We start from the raw sequence: 22,189 nt of genomic DNA on the forward strand, positions 1-22,189 counted from the left end.
TCAGGGCAGTGCCTCGGGTGTTCACTTGGACACCTCCATGGCCAATACAGCTGTTTGAGGAAGCCCAATGCAATCATCATGACAGCCCAGGTTTGAACTGCAATCCCCCGTGGGTTAACCATGGGTTGTCCCTCTAACCTTGCTTGTCCACAGTCTGTATGAGTTATCCATTGCCAAAGAATGTCATGTAACAAATCATTCCAAAACTTAGAAGCTCAAACAATAAGCACTGACTATTGCTCACACATCTATAGGTCAACTGGGCAGTTGTGTTGATCTGGACTGGACTCAGCTCTGTGACTGGGCTCACCCATGCATCCTTGCTCAGATGGCAGGCTGGCTGGGGGCTGACTGGTTTAGGATGACCTCTCTCACATGTCTGAAGGACAGAGGGCTGCCAGCCTGGATACCAGGGTTAATGGTCTGCATGGCTTTCAACATTCAATAGGCTCACCTAGGCTTGTCCACATGGCGCTTAGGCAGGGTCTCAAGAGAAAGAGAAGCTACAAGTCCTCTTGAGGGGTAAGTTCCTCATTTCCACGACCTTCTTTTGGCCACAGCAAGTCACAAGTCCAGCCAGATTCAAGGAAGGGGGAAATATACTTCACCTCTTCATGGAAAGAGCAAGAAAATCACATTGCCAGGGGCATGGCCCCAGGAGAGTGAGAGGTTGGGGCCACTTTGGCAATGCAACACATCGGGGACTCCTACCACTTGCCTCCCTCCCACTGACCTTAGTTAGAAGGAGGCTGGTTGAGCAGCGGACATTTTTTCCTCACCCCCTAGAGCTCCACATCTGACAGACTTTTGTTTTATTCTAGAGGCAGGAGCGAGCTACTGAATGTTCTTAAGAAAGCAACGAGGACAATTGAAAATGGATTTGGAAAAAGATTTTCCTGACATGCAGGGGAGCAGACACGTTTGTCTGAGACAGTCAGGAAGGCAGGAGAGAGGGGAGGGCATTCAAGGTGGTGGGAACAGAGCCTATGAAGGCCCAGGGGTGTGGAAAGACATGGTGTTGTGAACAATGATAGGAAACCTCCACTTGTTATTTAATTAGTATTGCCAAATTTAGCAATGAAATGTTTCTTCCCACATGTTCCTCTGGAGAATCCGCTACATTTGCCTTCCCACTTCAAGGCCAAAATTAAGAATATGGAAACATTCAACACCTTTAATCTGCCCAAGCCAGTTCACATGCATTCAGCCTCTTGCCTTTGGTGAGCAGTTTGAGGGCAGAGCTGGGAGGGTAGTGGGGCAGTTCAGTAACTGAGTGTTGGTCTCAGACCTGGCCCAGCCACCTCGTCGCTGTGCGCCTTTGGGCGGGCACCTCTGAGTCTCAACTCTGGCATCTGTAAAATGGGGCAGTCCCTTCTGAGAAGATGAAAGGGGGTGAGGCAAGAAAGACACTGAGCACGCTATCTGGTAGTGAAGAACAGCCCAGAAAGGGGCAGGTGGGTGTTCGTTTTCCTACGTCTTTCACCACCCAGAACAGGGCTCCACTCACCATGTGGTCTCCATCAGTACACCTGTGTGCTTCGCAGATGCTGGTGAAAGTCTTCACTCTCCCAGGCCGGCCCTTCTTGCACCTTGCAGGTCTCGGAGAGGAGATCTTGACAAGGCTGATTATTAAATAATAAGGAAATTAGTGCTTGGCCAAATTAGACATGGCATTGATTTTTTAAGCTCTTATTTAAATATTTAATTTGTTCGGCGTCAACCATACAGCAAGCAAGCAAGTCATATTTAATCAGTATCCATTAAAGTTCCATTTTAAAATATATATGTACATACACGTAAAGGAATATGTACTTTATATCTTGCATGTACTTTATATAAGTATATATTTAAATATATAAGATACGGATTATACAGAATGCATGCGTATATATTACATATAAATATATAAGTATATAACTATGTACTTACATATGTACATTTAAAGTATATCTATGAATCAACAGAAAGAATGTACATATTTCATTATATATACATACACAAACATACATATATATACACCTACACACACGTGTGTGTGTGCTTCTGTTATGGAACCTGAACTGGATCACCCAACAGAAGAACCAAGCGGCACCTGGAGATCTTGGAGGATAGGAGGTTTATTTAACGCCGGTGGGCTCAGAGGAGAATGATCTCCAAAGGTCTGAGCCCCAAGCACAAACAAAGCGGGTAATTTATACACTTCTACTTCCACATACTTGGCCACAGAAGTGGGGCAGATAGAAGAACCTGGAAGAGCCCCGGGGCAGGGACTGGGACTCCCTTGCTGGCTCGGTAGGCCATCTTAGGACACAGATTTTTCCTCTTCACTTCCATGCTGTTCTTCAGAACTTTGTTTAGTATTTCCTTCAGCATTTAGAATAAGGTGGCCATGAAAGCTACATCTACAGTAGACTCTTCCATCAAGTTAAACTGGGCCCTTTCTCAAAAATCTCAAAACTCTAGGGGCGCCTGGGTGGCTCAGTCAGTTGGGTGTCTGCCTTCAGCTCAGGTCATGATCCCGGAGTCCCAGGATTGGGGCCTGCATTGGGCTCCCTGCTCAGCAGGGAGTCTGCTTCTCCTTCTCCCTCTGGCCCTCCCCTACACGTGTTCACTTTCTCAAATAAATAAATAAAATCTTTTTCAAAAATCTCGGGGGGGGAAGATGGTGGAGGAGTAGGGGACCCTATTTCAACTGGTCCCCAGAATTGAGCTGGATATCTACCAGACCACCCTGAGCACCCACGAAACCAGCCTGAGATGTAAGAAGATCTGGATCTCTACAAACAGAATATCGTAGGCGGTTGGTTTTGAGGTACGAAGCGGGGAGCCGTGATTCCGCGGGCAGATATCGGAGGATAAACGGCAGCAGGAGGGTGCCTGGCCGTGGGGATCCTACACCGCCGGTGAGTGACAACCTCGCGCACTGCAGACGGGGCGCAGACTCGCAGACCTGTAGCGCGGGGAAAGGACTTTACGGCAGCCCCCAGGGTGGAAACCCGGAGCAGTGAGGTCGCGCAGGCAAACTGCAGCCCCTGCAGCGGAAACCCGGAGCGGCGGGGTCGGGCGCGCATGCGTGAACTGGGAGCAGCTGGCGATTTTAGAAACACAAAGGGCAGAGACGTGCCCCAACCTGGAGGCAGGACTGGGAGCGCTGCGGAGGGGCGCACAACACAGGACGCTGCAGTTTATAGCAGCACGGACAGAAACGGAGACAGTGTGGCCTGGAGAGCTCACTGAAGAACAGACTGCGGTCTCTCTGCTCTGAGGCAGAGGGTTGGAAACGGTCTCTTCTGCTCTGACTCGCGGAAGAAACACGGAAAGCCGCCAGGGAAAGCTGCCAGAGAACAAAAGCCCCAAAGACTGATTCCCGCTGAGCCCATCCCCCGCCACAGGGGTGCAGGGCAACTCCGCCCAAACAGGGTTGCCTGAGTAACAGCGCAGCAGGCCCCTCCCGCCAAAGACAGGTTGGGAAAACAAGAGGCCAGCAACCCTAAGGTCCCAAGAAAACAGGTGCATCTTGCTTGGGTTCTGGTCAATAATTTGGACTCTATACATTCCCTCAAACACCCATCAACAGAATGACTAGGAGGAGGAGCCTCCAAAATAGAAAAGACTCAGAGAGTATGACTTATGCTGCAGATTTACAAATGGATGCAGATATAACCAAGATGTCAGAGATGGAATTCAGGCTAGCAATTGTGAAGACAATGGCTAGAATGGAGAAATCAATTAATGGCAACACAGAGTCTCTAAGGGCAGAAATAAAAGGTGAATTGGCAAACCTTAAAAATGTTATCAATGAGATCCAATCCAATCTAGATAATCTAACAGCTAGGGTAACTGAGACAGAAGAGAGAATAAGCGACCTAGAAGACAATATAATAGATAAAAAGGGAAAAGAGGAGGCCAGGGAAAAACAACTCAGAATCTATGAAAATAGAATCAGAGAAATAAGTGACACCATGAAGCGTTCCAATGTCAGAATAATTGGAATCCCAGAGGGAGTGGAGAGAGAGAGAGGACTAGAAGATGTTTTTGAGCAAATCGTAGCTGAGAACTTCCCTAATCTGGGGAATGAAACAAACATTCGAGTGCTAGAGGCAGGGAGGACCCCTCCTAAGATCAAGGAAAACAGGCCAACACCCCGGCATGTAATAGTAAAACTTGCAAATCTTAGAACCAAGGAAACCACCTTAAGGGCAGCTAGGGGGAAGAGATTCCTTACGTACAGAGGGAGGAACATCAGAATAACGTCAGACCTATCCACAGAGACCTGGCAAGCCAGAAAGGCCTGGCAAGACATATTCAGGGTACTAAATGAGAAGAACATGCAGCCAAGAATACTTTATCCAGCAAGGCTTTCATTTAGAATGGCTGGAGAGATGCAGAGCTTCCACGACCAGCAGAAGTTGAAAGAATATGTGACCACTAAGCCGGCCCTGCAAGAAATATCAAGGGGGGTTCTATAAAAGGAGAAAGACCCCAAGAGTGATCTACAACAGAAGTTTACAGGGACAATCTATAAAAATAACGTCTTCACAGGCAACATGATGACAATTAATTCATATCTTTCAATAATCACTCTCAACGTGAACAGCCTAAATGCTCCCATAAAACGGCACAGGGTTGCAGATTAGATAAAAAGACAGGACCCATCCATATGCTGTCTACAAGAGACTCATTTTGAACCTAAAGATACATCCAGACTGAAAGTGAAGGGATGGAGATCCATCTTCCATGCCAGTGAACCTCAAAAGAAAGCTGGGGTAGCAATTCTTACATCAGACAAATTAGATTTTAAACTAAAGTCTGTAATAAGAGACACAGAAGGACACTATATCATTCTTAAAGGGTCTATCCAACAAGAAGATCTAACAATTGTAAATATCTATGCCCCCAACATGGGAGCAGCCATCTATATAAGCCAACTGTTAACCAAAATAAAGAGTCATATTGATAACAAACGTTAATTGTAGGAGACCTCAATACTCCACTCTCAGTAACAGACAGATCATCTAAGCAGAAAATCAACAAGGAAACGAGAGCTTTGAATGACACATTGGACCAGATGGACCTCATAGATATTTACAGAACATTCCATCCTAAAACAACAGAATACTCATTCTTCTCGAGCGCACATGGAACTTTCTCCAGAAGAGACCATATACTGGGTCACAAATCAGGTCTCAACTGATACCAAAAGATTGAGATTATTCCCTGCATATTCTCAGACCACAATGCTCTAAAACTGGAACTCAATCACAAGAAAAAATTTGGCAGAAATTCAAATACTTGGAAGCTAAAGACCACTCTGCTCAAGAATGTTTGGGTCAACCAAGAAATCAAAGAAGAACTTAAACAATTCATGAAAATCAATGAGAATGAAAACACATAGGTCCAAAACCTATGGGATACTGCAAAGGCAGTCCTAAGGGGGAAATACATAGCCATCCAAGCCTCACTCAAAAAAATAGAAAAATCCCGAATTCACCAACTAACTCTACACCTTAAAGAACTAGAGAAAAAGCAACAAATGACGCCTAAGCCATGCATTAGAAGAGAAATAATTAAAATTAGAGCAGAAATCAATGAATTAGAAACCAGAAACACAGTAGATCAGATCAACGAAACTAGAAGTTGGTTCTTTGAAAGAATTAATAAGATCGATAAACCACTGGCCAAACTTATCCAAAAGAAAAGAGAAAGGACCCAAATTAATAAAATTATGAATGAAAGGGGAGAGATCACGACTAACACCAAGGAAATAGAAACAATTATTAGAAATTATTATCAACAACTATATGCCAATAATCTGAGCAATCTGGATGAAATGGAGGCCTTCCTGGAAACCTATAAGCTGCCAAGACTGAAACAGGAAGAAATGGACAACCTGAATAGGCCAATAACCAGTAACGAGATTGAAGCAGTGATCAAAAACCTCCCAAAAAACAAGAGTCCAGGGCCTGATGGATTCCCTGGGGAATTCTACCAAACATTCAAAGAAGAAATAATACCTATTCTACTGAAGCTGTTTCAAAAAATAGAAACAGAAGGAAAACTTCCAAACTCATTCTATGAGGCCAGCATTACCTTAATCCTCAAACCAGGCAAAGACCCCATCAAAAAGGAGAATTTCAGACCCATATCCCTGATGAATATGGATTCCAAAATCCTCAACAAAATCCTAGCTAATAGGATCCAACAATACATTAAAAGGATCATCCACCACGACCAAGTGGGATTTATCCCCGGGATGCAAGGGTGGTTCAACATTTGCAAATCAATCAGTGTGATAGAACACATTAATAAGAGGAGGGAGAAGAACCATATGGTCCTCTCAATTGATGCAGAAAAAGCATTTGACAAAATACAACATCCTTTCCTGATTAAAACTCTCCAGAGTATAGGGATAGAGGGAACATTCCTCAAGTTCATAAAATGCATCTATGAAAAACCCACAGCAAATATCATCCTCAATGGGGAAAAGCTGAGAGCCTTTCCCTTAAGATCAGGAACACATCAAGGATGCCCACTCTCGCCACTATTGCTCAACATAGTACTAGAAGTCCTGGCAACAACAATCAGACAACAAAAAGAAATAAAAGGTATACAAGTTGGCAAAGAAGAAGTCAAACTCTCTGTTTTCGCAGATGACATGATACTTTATGTGGAAAACCCAAAAGACTCCACCCCCAAATTACTAGAACTCATCCAGCAATTCAGTAATGTGGCAGGATACAAAATCAATGCACAGAAATCAGTTGCTTTCTTATACACTAACAACGCAACTGTAGAAAGAGAAATTAGAGAAACGATTCCATTTACAATAGCACCAAAAACCATAAGATACCTCAGAATAAACCTAACCAAAGAGGTAAAGGATCTATACTCTAGGAACTACAGAACACTCATGAAAGAAATTGAAGAAGACACAAAAAGGTGGAAAAATATTCCATGCTCATGGATCGGAAGAATAAACATTGTTAAAATGTCTATGCTACCCAGAGCAATCTATACCTTCAATGCCATCCCGATCAAAATTCCAATGACATTTTTCAAAGTGTTGGAACAAACAATTCTAAAATTTGTATGGAATCAGAAAAGACCCCGAATCGCCAAGGAAATGTTGAAAAAGAAAAACAAAGCTGGGGGCATCACGTTGCCTGATTTCAAGCTATATTACAAAGCTGTGATCACCAAGGCAGCATGGTACTGGCACAAAAACAGACATGTAGACCAATGGAACAGAATAGAGAACCCAGATATGGACCCTCAACTCTATGGTCAAATAATCTTTGACAAAGCAGGAAAAAACATGCAATGGAAAAAAGACAGTCTCTTCAATAAATGGTGCTGGGAAAATTGGACAGCCACATGCAGAAGAATGAAACTCGACCATTCTCTAACACCATTCACAAAGATAAACTCAAAGTGGATGAAAGACCTCAATGTGAGACAGGAATCCATCCAAATCCTAGAGGAGAACATAGGCAGTAACCTCTTTGACATCGGCCACAGCAACTTCTTTCAAGATACATCTCCAAAAGCTAGTGAAACAAAGGCAAAAATGAACTTTTGGGACTTCATCAAGATAAAAAGCTTCTGCACAGCAAAGGAAACAGTCAACAAAACAAAGAGGCAATCCACAGAATGGGAGAAGATATTTGCAAATGACACTACAGACAAAGGGCTGGTATCCAAAATCTATAAAGAACTTCTCAAACTCAACACCCAAAAAACAAATAATCAAGTCAAAAAGTGGGCAGAAGATATGAAAAGACACTTCTCTGAAGAAGACATACAAATGGCTAACAGACACATGAAAAAATGTTCATCATCATTAGCCATCAGAGAAATCCAAATCAAAACCACATTGAGATACCACCTTACACCAGTTAGAATGGCAAAAATGGACAGGGAAAGAAACAACAAATGTTGGAGAGGTTGTGGAGAAAGGGGAACCCTCTTACACTGTTGGTGGGAATGCAAGCTGGTACAGCCACTTTGGAAAACAGTGTGGAGGTTCCTCAAAAATTTAAAAATAGAGCTACCCTATGACCCAGCAATTGCACTACTGGGTATTTACCCCAAAGACACAGATGTAGTGAAAAGAAGGGCCATATGCACCCCAATGTTCATAGCAGCAATGTCCGCAATAGCCAAACCGTGGAAAGAGCCGAGATGCCCTTCAACAGATGAATGGATAAAGAAGATGTGGTCCATATATACAATGGAATATTACTCAGCCATCAGAAAGGATGAATACCCAACTTTTACATCAACATGGATGGGACTGGAGGAGATTATGCTAAGTGAAATAAGTCAAGCAGAGAAAGTCAATTATCATATGGTTTCACTTATTTGTGGAACATAAGGAATAACATGGAGGACATTAGGAGAAGGAAGGGAAAAATGGAGGGGGGGGGAATTGGAGGGAGAGATGAACCATGAGAGTCTATGGACTCTGAGAAACAAACAGGGTTTTAGAGGGGAGGGGGGAGGGGGGAGGGGGGATGGGTTAGCCCAGTGATGGGTATTAAGGAGGGCACATACTGCATGGAGCACTGGGTGTTATACGAAAACAATGGATCGTGGATCACCACATCAAAAACCAATGATGTATTGTATGGTGACTAACATAACATAATAAAATTTAAAAAAAATAAAAATAAAAAAATAAAATCACAATTAGATATTACTATAAAAAAAAATCTCAAAAATCTCAAATGTGATCCATAAAAAACTTAGAGACAAGTAGTGGTTTACTCAGAACTTTGTTTCCACAGATTTTTTACCACAAGGGCCGTCCTCTGCAGTAACTATGAGGTTTACTTGGACCCAATATACAGATTTCATTCTTGTTCCAAAGGGAATTTGGAGCCCATGAGATATGTAGCCTTTATGGAAGCAGGACTTACTTTTGCTCATATTAAGGGAAAGAAAATAAGAACATATATATTTTTTCTCCTGTCCCCCATCCTTGGGTGCAATGTTTTGAAGAGCTGGTGTGATAGCTTTGCTTGCCCCAAGAGGATGTTGCAAAGAATACTCTAGACGATGCAGAACTCTAAATTCCTAGGGCCACACAGCCAACAAGCCCCTTCACCCACATTTTCCTTACCATACACCATAGTTGGAACAGTCAGTGGAGAAGCCAGCCGGAGAAGTCAGCCCTCACCACGCTGTCCATTCAGCAGGTTGTGTGGGCGCTATTCCAGCAGCCTGGATCATGTGATCCATTTAATCCTTTAGCTGTTTCCTGGACCATCAGAATAGACTTTTCGGGATTGGGGCCAGTAGTTTCAGATGAGTTGTACCATCGGAACCTCCCACATCTTGAATGTTGGTTAGGGTTAAGACCTAGCATTCTGATGGACTCAGTCTATGCTTGTTTCAGTTCTCTATTGCGACTTCACAAACTACCCCAAAACATCGTGGCCTAAGAAAGAACAAACATGTAGTTGTTCACAGACCTGTAGGCTGGGCAGGGTCAGCCCGTCTCTCTCCACCTGCCGCTGACTGGGGTGATCTAGCTAGGTCTGGAGGAGGAGGGCATCACCCCTCAAGTGTCCGGAGCCTCATCAGAGGTGTTGGAACAGCAGAAATTTCTGGGTCTCTCTCTCCCCACATGGTCTTGTCCATTCATAGGCCAGCCCAAGCTCCCTTATGTGCCCAGCAAAGGCAAGCAGAAGCTGCCTGCACTCTTAAGAAGTGATAGTCATCCTTCCACTGCATTCCAGGGGTCAAAGCCAAGTCACTAGGCCAGCTCAATTCAAGGGGAAGGGAAATGCACACAGTAGGGATAGAACTGTTTAGAACCCTTTGGTAGAAGGCAGGAGAAAGCAAACAAAAGGGAGAAAATGAATGGTGTCTGTTGCAGATAACGTTCTAGAACATAAGCCACAGAAAGGCCTTGTTCAGAATCCTAAGGCTGGGCAAACCTTGGAAAGATTATCCAATGAATGTCCAGGGTTCTTAATCTGGTCAGCCTCAAAGGTTCTGTGAACCCCTTGGAACTGCATGCAAATGTTGCCAGTGTATGCTTTCTTATTCCTGGAGGAAGGTGGGAACCTACAGCATTCTATATGCCCTCAAAGGAGGCTATATTCCAAAAGAGGCAAGTCACCATGATTCCGTAACTGACAGGCAGCATTACACGCCTGTGTAGAGAACCAGCTTTGAAAATAACCGGTAGCCCATGATGTAGGATAGACGTTAGGGTTCGAAGCCGACAGCCAAAAAAGAATTCTTGAGACGTCTTTGGTGCAAAAAGGTGGTTTTATTAAAGCACGGGGACAGGACCCATAGGCAGAAAGCGCTGCATCGGGGTCATGAGGGCTGGCCCATTATGTACATTCAAGTTGGGAGGGGGTTGGGGTTGGCGTAAGCCTCCCAGGTATTTTGGAAACAAGGTTTCCAGGATCCTGAAGGGGCTAGCTATTGTTAAGAAAAGGTCATTTGTTACTGTTTAGTAAAAACTCAGTCATGAGACCCTTCAGATATATATATCGGTGGGTCATATACTTGGGGGATGATTGCCAACATATATCTTGGGGGGTGGGGGTTAAAGATAAAGGAAGTTTTGTATGCTAAACTAGACTTACAGGATCCTGGGAGTTGGGCTAAGATTGCCTTTTGTCCTTAGCAAAGTGTCAACATCGAGGCAGCTGAGTCTCCAGAGGAAGGTCACTCTGCCTCTTTCAAGGACTTGTCAGTGGGCTGGAGGTAGTAAGGAAATTTAACAATTTTTCTTCTGCCTTTGTTTCCCACATCAGCCCACGATTCTAGTGTTTCAAAACAAATCAGAAGCGTTCCAGCCAGCACAAATCTGTCATATCGTGCTTGGTTTTCACTGGAAACCTGTAAGCGTATTTTCTGCAGGAAGATACTTCAAATTTTAAAGTAAAGATCAAATTTCAAGGTTGAAAAGGCTCTGAGAAGCCTCTTTATTGTAGAAACAAGTCAAGGTGAAGAAGACAGTGAGGAGAGGGGGAAGAAAGGAGCTACACAGATGGAAAAGCGGGTGGGCCACGTGCTCGATATCATTTTGGAATGTTGGTGAGGTCCAGAGCCAACGGCCAAGAAAGAATTCTTGAGACGTCTTGGGTGCAAAAATGGGATTTTATTAAAGCACAGGGACAGGACCCGTGGGCAGGCATTACAAGCATGAGGGATGACTGATTCTAGACTTGGGATTGGGGGAGGGAAGGGAAAAGGGAGGTTTTCAAAAGGACTTTCATATGCCAAAGAGAACCTAAAAGATACTGGACGCCTTGCCATTATCAAGCTAAGGTGGCTTTTTTCTCTAGCAAAGCCTTAACCTTAAGACAGTTGGGAGTGTCCTGGAAGAAGGTTCTACTCTGGCTGCCTCAAGTATCTGTCAATGGGCGGCAGGTCATGAAGAAATTTTACTTTCCCTTCTGCCTTTGTTTCCCACATCACTGTGGAGGGGAGGGTGATGTTAGGGCTCCAGGAAATTGCGTCTATGGGTCTCTGGAAGTTAGGTTATTGATAAGAATGCTTTTTCCTTGTAAATCACTAAGACATTGGTAAACTGAGGGAGACTCCGGTCCAGCAGGACTGTGATTTCTCTAAGTTAACCCTTGGTTTTTTCCTTCCCTTAGCTTTCGGGCAGCCTGGAGGGCCTGAGGAATGTCACCCAGATCCCACCTGGGGGAGGGGGCCGGGTTGCGGGGTTTCAGCTTGTGCTTTGCCCTCAGCTTGCCTTCTGCTCCCTCATCATGCTGACTCCAGCTAACCGGACCATTGAAAAGAACCAAACTGCTTCCAATTGACAGAATTTAAGGAACCTCCCCAAAAGTCCCGACTTGCCGTATCTGACTTGCCTTTTTTTTCTCCGCAGCCACGGGACCCGATGTGCAGGCGAGGTTTCTGCCGCAGCCAACAACAATATCTGTGGGGTCGGAGTGGCCTACAACTCCAAGGTCGCAGGTAAGCTTTCAGCAGGGCCGTGCGCCAGAAAGCCTAGCGCTCTGGTCTCCAGTCTGGGGCGGTGGGGGGGCAAAAATTCCCACTGGAGCAGAGCTGGGACTAGTAGACTTAGCAAGAGGGGGGAAAAAAACAATTCTTTTAATCTTTCTGGCAGTATCAATACAGTGAGTTTTTTTTTTTTATTCGAGTGTGTTATAAATACAGAAAAGTACATAGGTCAGGAGCCCACAGCTCAGTGAATTTTCACAAACTGACCACATCCACGTAAACCGTCAAGAAACAAAATGCCACCAGCATCCCAAAGCCCTCCTCATGTTCCCTTCCTGTTACTACCCATATACACAAGAATAAGCATGAGCCTGATTTCTCACAACAAATAGTGGTTATTCCCAGCTTTTAAACTTTAATATGAATGGAATTGTACTGATTGTACTCTTGTGTCATTATCAATAACATTCTAATGAGACTCTGATAAAGCCTATAAGAATATAAAAAGATAGGTACAAATTATTGTAAACAGGCTCAGAACTCCTCAAAAAAAAGGGGTTGTTTGTTTGTTTTTACACAGTGCCATCTCCTCTCTAAGGAAATAGATTCTACTAAAACCTGTGTATCAAGTTCCACGGGAAGGATATTTAACAATTTCACCTTCACCGGGGGCTTTAGAAATGATGGTGGCAGATCACTGGAAATTTAGAAACCAGCATCTCCCTCTCCAGAAAAGAGCGGGAGAGAGAATGAGAGGGGTTCATAAACTGTCAACAACATGCTGGAGAATGAAGTAGCTCCTGGCATGGGTCCGCATTTTGCATCAAATTGGTTCTTAATTTATTCAAAGCTGAGTCACTCAAACTTGTTTTTCTTTTTTTTTACAACTCTCTTGATATTTTTTTCCTAGCAATTTAATGGAACCATAAACATACTTTGTGCTGACACTTGCATTTCCAGGGACCTAAATAAAGCCAGATTAACCTATACAAACCCATCACGAACCTCTTTCAACGCTGTTTGCTAAGAGGCTTGCCTAAGCCTGGTGCCGAATTTCACAAAAGAATACGTCTGGAGGGTCTGAAATGCAAATGGGGGAAGCTTTGCCCCCCGGGTTTCTGCTGTCTACTTTGTGTGCTTTCAAATTGCGGGCATTAAAATGTCAGAAGCCATCAGGAGCTCAGGGGAAAGAATAACACCCAGTTAATAATTTATAAGCCAGGCTCGGACCTCGGGTGTTATCTGTGCAAGATGGGTTCCCTATCCGCAGGATAAAACGGGAGGCAACTGAAAAAAATCAAACCTGGATTTCCAATTCACAGTGATTGTCTTCAAAATAATTTGGATCCCAAAGCATAGTTTCAAAATAGCTTTGGTGCCCGAAGTAACTGGGTTTCTTTTGAACAAGAGATTCTTAGAACTAGTGCCTGCAAAACTGAGTTAGGAGCAGCTCAAGGCATTAGGAGGGTTTACCGGGGTCGCTTTCTCCATTTGCCTTCTATCCTTTTCTCTCCTATTGTTTGCGCTCTGAAAACATCTGAGCAGCTCATCAAATGGACCTAATTTCCCTGTGCTTTTCATTTGAATTCCGTAAAAGGGAAACATGAGAAAAGGATTTCAGTGTGTTAACCTAAGAAATAAGAGGGCCAGTTATTTTACCAGCAAAATGGGTTTATTCAGGACAACAGAGAATTGCAATTCAGGACATTGCAAGCTATGGCAAAACCACAGGCAAGTCCCACAAAGCAGAGGAATGTTATTTTATGGAGAAGAAGGAGGAACTTGGGAGGGGTTGTTTTCAAGTAAAGTCCATGGGAGAAAAGCAGGAATTCAGAGTGATGGTCATTTCTCCTTGGCTGATTGGCCGGGGTACTGGATTTCTTGTAGGAGATGCAATGTATGTCTTTTCCAGCTGGGGCCTGAAATTATTGATTCTTTCCTGTTGACAACTCTGCTGGGATCTGTAATTGACATTTCTTCCTGTAATTGATATTGAGTGATAGAGCTCCCCCTTCTGGACTCCCAATTCCATTTTAGTGAGCTTTCCCTTTATTAATTTTCACTGGTGCCAGGAGTTTCTTTGGGAGGTGATCCCCGGAAACCAGAGTGAAGGAAAGAGGAGGAAAGACAGCTAAGGGAGGGAAGCCAACAAAGGGTGTGTAGATGAACTGGTTGCTCCTGTGGATAAGCAGGGATCTGAGGGACTGTGGGGACAGCCCACAGAATTGCTCTCCACCAAGGAGAAGAGGCTGGGGAGTTTATCTGCCAACTCCCATCCCTCATTTATGGGGGTGGCTCCTGGGCCCTCAGCACCCTGTCCAGTCTTCCAGGTCACATGGGTGGAGCATAAATCCTGAGGCAGAGAACGCACCCCAGGCAAAGACACCTGGACAGGGCAGCGGATCCACACAGCTGCAACCCCTTAACTCTGCCTCACCTGCTGACTGACTCCCAACCCCAAAGGTGAGTGAATGCAGCCTGATACGGCAAAGGCATGACCTGACCTGTGCTCTGTGAAACCCCAGCTGACTCAGGTCTCACGGCAATGCTGAGGTTCCAGAAATAGACCAGAGCTGATGGGAGGCATGCCCAGCCACACACAGTTTAAGCACAAGAGCCTCCTTTTCCGCTCCCTTAACCCCAGTTTTGCTCCTCTGGAACTACTCATGCTGCTGCCAACTGTTCGAGGGGCCCAGAAGTCTAGTCCCCATCGTCCTGTGCCTGTTGGAACATCCAGTGTCCTCTGGGCTTCCCCAGAACAGCGCAAGGAATTCTTTATGAGGAAGCCCTGGACTGTTACTCAGGAATTACAATAAAAGCAGAATTTCAGCCTCCTGGACCTTACACATTTAGGTGAAACATTTTGTTCCTTCTGGCTGTCAATCGCAAAAGTTGTCTGGTTTTTATAACTCTAAAGGAGCCATGCCTTTCCAGAGAATCTTTCCTTGCAGGTTTCTGAGCTAAGGGTGTCTAGAGCGCCACCTGGTGGCCAGACAAGATCATTGCTAGTCCCTCGCGGTCCTGAGGTGTTCAGTTAAGGTAGGGAGACTCCAGAGGCGGGATGGTCCAAGCCCTTCCTGCACCCTGGGTCTCTCTTCAACGTGTCCTCAAAAAAAGGATTGAGTTGAGGTGCTGTAAAATCTTAGCCCAGGAAGAGGAAAGTGGAGATAAGATGGTAAAATGAGTCCCCTGAAGGGAAAGAAGGAAAAAAAAAATCATACAGCATCTCTTCATCTGCCTGTTAGCCTGTTGGGTCTCTCTTTTATTCACAGATTTTTTGCTCACTTTTCCACTAGGGCTCCTGTCTTTTTCTTGCTGATTTGCATGCCTTCTTCGTATGTCCTCGATCTTAGCTCCTGCTCAGTTTCAGGCAGTGCAAATATCTTCTCCCAAACTTTCACATGAGGTCATTAGTCCACCTGGATTTCACCTTTGTATGTCGTGATGGCTGGGGACCCAGTTTTATTTTTCTCCAAACGTGAACCAGGGTCCCTGATACCATCTATTCGATAATCCATCCTGTTCCTCTGATTTGTGGTGCCACCTTCATCGTATATTAAGTTCCCATACATACATGGTTAGTCACTAGGTAAATATAATTTACATAAACCCACCTAGCAGGTATAAATTAGGAAGTGTAGCCACACTCCTACTGATGGGCCTTTGTATCTGCTCTTCCCTCTGCCCAGAATACCTCCCCCATAGGCTTTACCTGGCCATACCTCTTCATCCTCTTCTCCGTTTTCCCATTGCTCCTCCAACATCACCTCCCAGACCAGCTTCCTCATCCACATGTGAGAAAGCATGCAGAGTTTTTTCCTCCCAGCACTAACTACAGTCAGCTACTGGACGTATTCTTGTGCATGGTGATTTGATCAATATCTTTCTCCCCAGGCAGACAACAGTCTCCATGAGGACAAGGGCCATGTCTCTTTTCTCTCACCTCAGCACCGAGAACAAGATCTGGGGCACAGTGGATGCCCAAACCCTATTTGCTGAGTGCCAGAAAGCAAGAAAGGAATAAAGACAAGGAAGGGCCAGTGATAAGCAGTAGAGATTAATCATTAGATGAAGAATGGATGGATGAATGGAGTCGTGAGATGAAGGGCCTAAGGATCTAAGGACCCAAAGCTCATAGAATTTCTACCAGGAAGCAAATTTATCTCCTCTTCTACCAGCACCATCTCACCTTTGCTGCTTCATCCCAATCAAATTAGTTCCAAGGAGACCTGGGCCTTCTCACACCCTCTCCCCACTTCCCTCCCTTCCCAGGGCACCACCAGGAGGAGCTGCTCCTGGGCCCATCAGTGAAAAGAGACAAGAGGCCCCTCTGCACCCACGCCTCAGGCGGCTCCAGGCTATCAAGCACCACGACCATCCATCCACCATGTATCATTCAGGTGTTACAAAAAGAGTGTATAAATTTCCAGGAGCTCATCTTTTCTACTTACTCATCAGAATCTCAAAATCTTGGGCCCCAAAATTCCTTTAGTCCAAACACCCACTGATACTTGCCTAAGGATAGCAACAAAGTAGTATTAATAATGATAATAATAATAAGTAACACATAGTTACTCTTCCAATGTGTCAAACACAATACAAAACTCTTTACCCAACCCTTTATACAATTTTCTTATACATTATTATATATAATACATATAACATATATATTATATATTAGCATCCCTTTTCTACAGAGAACAAGACTGGGGCCCCACAGCTTGTAAGCTGTAGAATAAACCTGCAGCCAGCACAGCCTGGGCCAGAAATTCTGCCCGTGGCCCCTACACTAAAATGCTTGGACAACTTCCCTTTTCCTACCCTTCTGGGATAGCCTGGATCCAGCCTGGAGCCACATACCTCCAGTGACAAGAAACTCACTCCCTTCCAACATAGTCTGTTCTACCTTTGGATATGTGTGACTTTGAGAATCTTCCTCTAAAATGAGCTCTCTCTTTGATTTCTGTTGCCTGTTGTCATGGACACAGTTGTTACCCCCTCTTTAAATGACACATGGCAGGGACAGAGGAAAGCTCCCATTAGTCTGGCTCCTGAAGAGTAAATACTCTATAACATGTAAACACATGCATTTGGCATGTCCCAAAAATCTTAGTGCCATCTTGAAGCTTTAATAACTTCAAAGATATGTATATTTGAGGTTTAACTATTTACATTCCCTTATCCACTTATTTACTTTCACGAATTTTGAAGAAAAAGATTAATTTCAGGTTTTTTTTGCTTTGAAAATGCCTTTATTCAGTAACTCTTTAGGAAAATAACCTAATTCTTTTCTTCCTTTTGATTTTTAAAGATTATTTATTTATTTGAGAGACAGAGAGAGAGAGAGAGAAAGAGCACATGGCAGGGGAGGGGCAGAAGGAGAAGGAGAAGCAGACTCCCTGCTGAGCAGGGAGCCCAATGAGGGGCTCGATCCCAGGACCCTGGGATCATGACCTGAGCCGAAGGCAAACGCTTAACCGACTGAGCCACCCAGGTGCCCCTGTTCCTTTTGATTTTTAAATCAGTATTTGACATCCTCAATCAAAGGGAATAAGACAAAAAATTAAAATTAAAAATGTATTGTCCAAAATTTGCAACCCCCCCAAAAAATGCACAACAAATATAAATAATGAAGCTTTCAAATGATGTTTCTTGAAGTTTGTCAGGTTTATATTTCTGAGATTATTAAAGCTCAAAACTGCACCAAGCCTTGGGAGATGCTATCTCTTACTGCCAATCCCTTCCAGCACTAAACAGTTATTGCTGGCTGCCTCCCACGTACCCAGTTCTGCTGTGGGTGGTGGGGTACAGCTGTGAGGCAACCAGCAGGATTCCTGTCCTCACACAGCTTAGAGTCTAAGAGGAGACACAGACAATGAGCGAACCAGCACAATAGTATCAGATCGCTGCTGTGACCAAACCAAAGCAAGATGGTAGAGAATAACCAGGCTGAGGGGACAGGTAGCACTTTGAGGGTGGAAGCACCACACCTGGGCTTCCACAGAGTTCCTCAGAGCAACCCCAGGGTGGGGCCAGGCCAGGCGGCATCGGCCTTACCTGCCTGCCTTGTTAAGTCAGAGCACCTAGATTTATGCATCGAGCTTTGGGATGGGATCTCCTTTGTTCAACGGTTCTGAAAAAGAGTTTGAAAACCATACTGTTGACCATTATCAAAATACCCCGAAATTTCGCTGCCAGCAATGAATTACCTCCACATATTTGGCCGATAGAACTCAAAACGTTTCAGTGAGTTCCCATAATGTTATCTGAATTTTATTTTATTTTATTTTATTTTATTTTATTTTATTTTATTTTTGTTGTTATCTGAATTTTAAAACAAACCAATAAAAATCGCACATTAGCACAATGATGAACATGTTTTCAGATCCTTAGGTCAGCATGAATTCATGCCTCAGCCTGCCGATTTATATTCATGAGCAAAAAAGGTGGTGATTAGCAACACTGAGGTTCATGGGCAGATGCAGCGTTTGCTGGTGTGGAGTCCAAGTTCCCCTTTTGTAACAAGAGCAGAGGTAGAAAGGATTTAACTCAAATCCCTGGGCCTTGCAGCTCTTAGAGAAGGAAGTCTCGGAGTCCCCACTGGTCAGTAGTGCGGTGATCAGGCCCTCATGGTGGGGGGATAGAAGTGTTTGATGTGCGCACTGTGTTTCCCTATGCCATTGAATCACACCAGCCAGGAGAGCATTTTACAACTGTGAACACACAGAGTCCTAGCCCCCCCCCCCCCCCCGGGCTTTCCTCTCTCCCTTTGCCTCTCACCTTTACTCTCTTGCCTTCCCTTGTTCTCTCTTTCTTATCTGGCTCTGTCTTTGTCTCTCTCTCTCTCTCTCTCCGTGCCCCGCTGTAGCTCCTACAGCATCCAGGGACAGAGGAGAGAGAAAACCCTTGGGTCACCCTGAGCCTCTGTCTTGGCTACAAATGGTGCAGTCGCTTGCGAAAATGAATACTGTATCTCATTCAATTAATGCATGCCTCATTCCTCCCGAGCTTAACAAGATTAAAGGAATGTCGGGCGCCTGGCCCCAGAATATGAATGAGAGCCTTGCTCCCATTCTGTGGCTGCCCCTGCCTCCCTGGACGCTGAAACAGTCAGAAGATTAATGCACACCAGCTCTGATGTTCTGTGCAGCACAAAGGGGGCCAGGGAGGGCAGGAAGAGGAAAAGAGACAGAGAGACAAAAGCTGCAAAGAGAGGGGGTAAAGGGCAGGGCTGGATGCACCACTCTGGCTGGATGATGAAATTCAGTGTTGCCATTGGTTGGCACGCAGGACAGTTCAGGTCTACTTTGGCAGGGTTGAATTTCTCTCACCTTCTAGCTGAAGTGGGCTGTTCAGTTCTGCTCATCTAGACAAGTTCAAGACCATTTGGGTTTTCTCCTTGCAGGCAAGTGAAAACCAGCCTCTCTGCAATGTTTCCCTACCTACAATGTGGGCACGACTTCTGGACAAAAGAAGCTGCACTATTTGGTTTACTCTGTGATCTGTTGAGCACTATTGTTGAATACATTTTTAAAAATAAATAAAATACAGGGAAGCCAAAAGAAAAATGTGAGGCTTTAGACTTCCTCTCTCTTATAAAATGAACCATAAAACTTAGCTTCCAGGGGCGCCTGCGTGGCTCAGTAGGTTAAGCATCTGCCTTCGGCTCAGGTCATGATCCCAGGGTCCTGGGATGGAGTCCCGCATCAGACTCTGCTCCGCGGGGAGCCTGCTTCTCCCTCTCCTCTGCTTGCCACTCCCCCTGCTCGCTCTCTCTCTCTGTGTCAAATAAATAAATAAAATCTTTTTTAAAAACACAAAACTTAGCTTCCAGAAAGTTCAAAACAAAGATTATGCTCATTCTGTATGAACTTCTCCCCAAGGGAAAGGATGCTAACTGATTATTGGACATTTGTTGGCAAGAATGCTGACCTGATTTATGGGTAAAGAAAACTCATAAATGGAAAATCTCAAGATGTTATTATTTGTTCTTCTGGACCTGTCATTTCTGTTAGGGAAAAAAAATCAGCTAACGTAATGATACCATACATCTATTCACCAAATACTTATCAGGCTTAAAATAATGCTGATCACCTAGGACCCAAGAAAAGAACAAAATAGACACATGCTCTGAACTCAGAGATTTTGCTGTCTAGTGATGAATGTGTTGACCAAGAAGAGTTATAAAGCAACCAAAAGCATTTATTTGGGTCTTAGGCATTGCAATCAGGGAGACACAGAGTCAACTGACATGCAAAGCGTGCTCCAAAATGCAAGCAGGGAATGTGGGCTTATACAGGCAAAAACCACAAGGTCCCATAACTTGTTTTGAAAAAATTATCATTGATACTGACAGAGTTAAAGGGAATATCTAAGGTTGGCTCTTCAGCTAACATATGCTACATTATCTCCGTTTCAGTCCAGAGTAAAAGGATGTTTTCCAAGAGGTGATTAAGGTGCAATCAATAAGTTACAACTGACAAGTCAAAAGTCCTTCCAAAAATGGAAACAGGAGATGTGCATCACCTTGCTTCTTCAGTGTCCTCCCCACCCTATTTTGGATGCCTGTCTTAGCAAGGCTTACTTTAGGTTGTAATCACCTTCCACAAATGAAACTCACAAGTAAGCAATTATACTACTAGAAGGCCCAAAGTATGGTGCTGGAAGGGGTGGGGGTGGGGGGATGCCGGGGAACTGGATCCAGAAAGACTGCTGGGGAAATGCCTCCTGAACACATAGGTTAGTCAGAGAAAGATGAGCATTGGGAGAAGGTGTATGCAGGCACAAGGAGTGGGCTATGGGACACTGAGGAGGAAGGAGAGACCGTTCAAGAGAAGACAGTTTCGGGTCAATTTCACAAGCCCTGCAAGAACCTGGCTTGTCCTTATTTAAATGGACTTGCATGCCACGTTAGAGAGTGATGCTTGTGTCCTAGTGTCCTTTGGCCATGGTAAATATAGTTAAGAGGTGTCAGGATCCAAGTTTTGACTGTGTAGAGCCCAGTCCCTTCACTTCATAACTCCCGTGGAAAGAAAGACTTGGTCAGCTGCTCTAACATTCTAGGGTCCTTACCACAAAAGAAAGTGTATGAAGCAGAGGACAATATGGCCCCCAACAGCAATGTCTGGAGAGTAGTAATAGAGGGACCAAGTGCCCATCTCATTGGCTGCTACTGCGCTAACTCTGGAGAGACTTGTTAGGGACAGTCAGACGGCGATGTGAACTATGGGTGCCCACAAGTGTGCCCCCTTGTGCATCCCCGTGTGCAGCTCAGGTTTACCCACACAATCGTGGACTGCGGCACTCCGCTCCTCTTCAATGTCCCAACAAGGAGTCACTCCTACAAGTTGTTGGAAGAGCACAAACTTTACAAAGGTGACATAGGGGAGAAAGAGGAGGGGGCTGTATCATGCACCCCATTACTAATATATTTCAGAAGGGCCCATTCTGCATTTCTGTCTTCCCCAAAGCCCCTTCTCAGCTATCATGCAACTTGGAGTCCTCTTTTCCTGACTCCCTGGATCTTTGCACTGTTCCTGCCCCTCTCTCTGCCCCCTAATCTCTAGGATTTACTCTGAAATATTTAATATCAATTTCATCCCCCCCCCCCCGTCCCGACAGTGGGGTTTTTTTTCCCCCGAAAATGCCCCCCCCCCCCCGCCCCCACCCCCACCCCCGTCAATACCCAATCACTGAAGGCTGAGCTTCCACTTAGAAAGACTTATCCAGGAATCTCTTCAGACCACAAAGGTGGTCTCTCTCCATTAGAAATTCTAGTCAAGTTTGCACGCGGGGGTGGGGGACAACTTCTTCAAATAGTTACATAACGAAAGGCGTGGGTGGAGTCCAAAAAGGATTGAGCGGGACGGTCTGTGAGTCCTTCTTCATCCTCTGAAGGTGGAGCCCACCCAGCCTGAGGTTGGACTCGGGATTCTGCAGCGTCCCCCAGGACACCTGGGGGCAGACCCTCCAACCATACCCAGGACCTGAGCCCTCGTCACCCACCCCCCACCCCGTGTGCAGTGCACTGGGCGACCAAAACGTGGTGTTTCCCTGCCCGCACCACAGGTATCCGGATGCTGGACCAGCCGTTCATGACGGACATCATCGAGGCCTCTTCTATCAGCCACATGCCCCAGCTGATCGACATCTACAGTGCCAGCTGGGGCCCGACGGACAACGGGAAGACTGTGGACGGGCCCCGCGAGCTCACGCTTCAGGCCATGGCCGACGGCGTCAACAAGGTAAG

General features: G+C 45.0%; 1 protein-coding gene across 1 annotated transcript in view; it reads left to right on the top strand.

Moving 5' to 3' along the window:
* Window positions 1–22,189, top strand: part of PCSK2 (proprotein convertase subtilisin/kexin type 2) — a 269,603-nt gene that overhangs the window by 207,801 nt on the left and 39,613 nt on the right. Inside the window, exons 7-8 of the mRNA XM_032419608.1 lie at window positions 11,864–11,952; window positions 22,009–22,184. Coding sequence (XP_032275499.1) covers window positions 11,864–11,952; window positions 22,009–22,184 — 265 coding nt within the window. The remainder of the gene's footprint in view (window positions 1–11,863; window positions 11,953–22,008; window positions 22,185–22,189) is intronic.

The sequence above is a fragment of the Phoca vitulina genome, unplaced genomic scaffold (assembly GCF_004348235.1).
Source record: "Phoca vitulina isolate PV1807 unplaced genomic scaffold, GSC_HSeal_1.0 scaffold22, whole genome shotgun sequence".
Taxonomy (NCBI): Eukaryota; Metazoa; Chordata; class Mammalia; order Carnivora; family Phocidae; genus Phoca; species Phoca vitulina.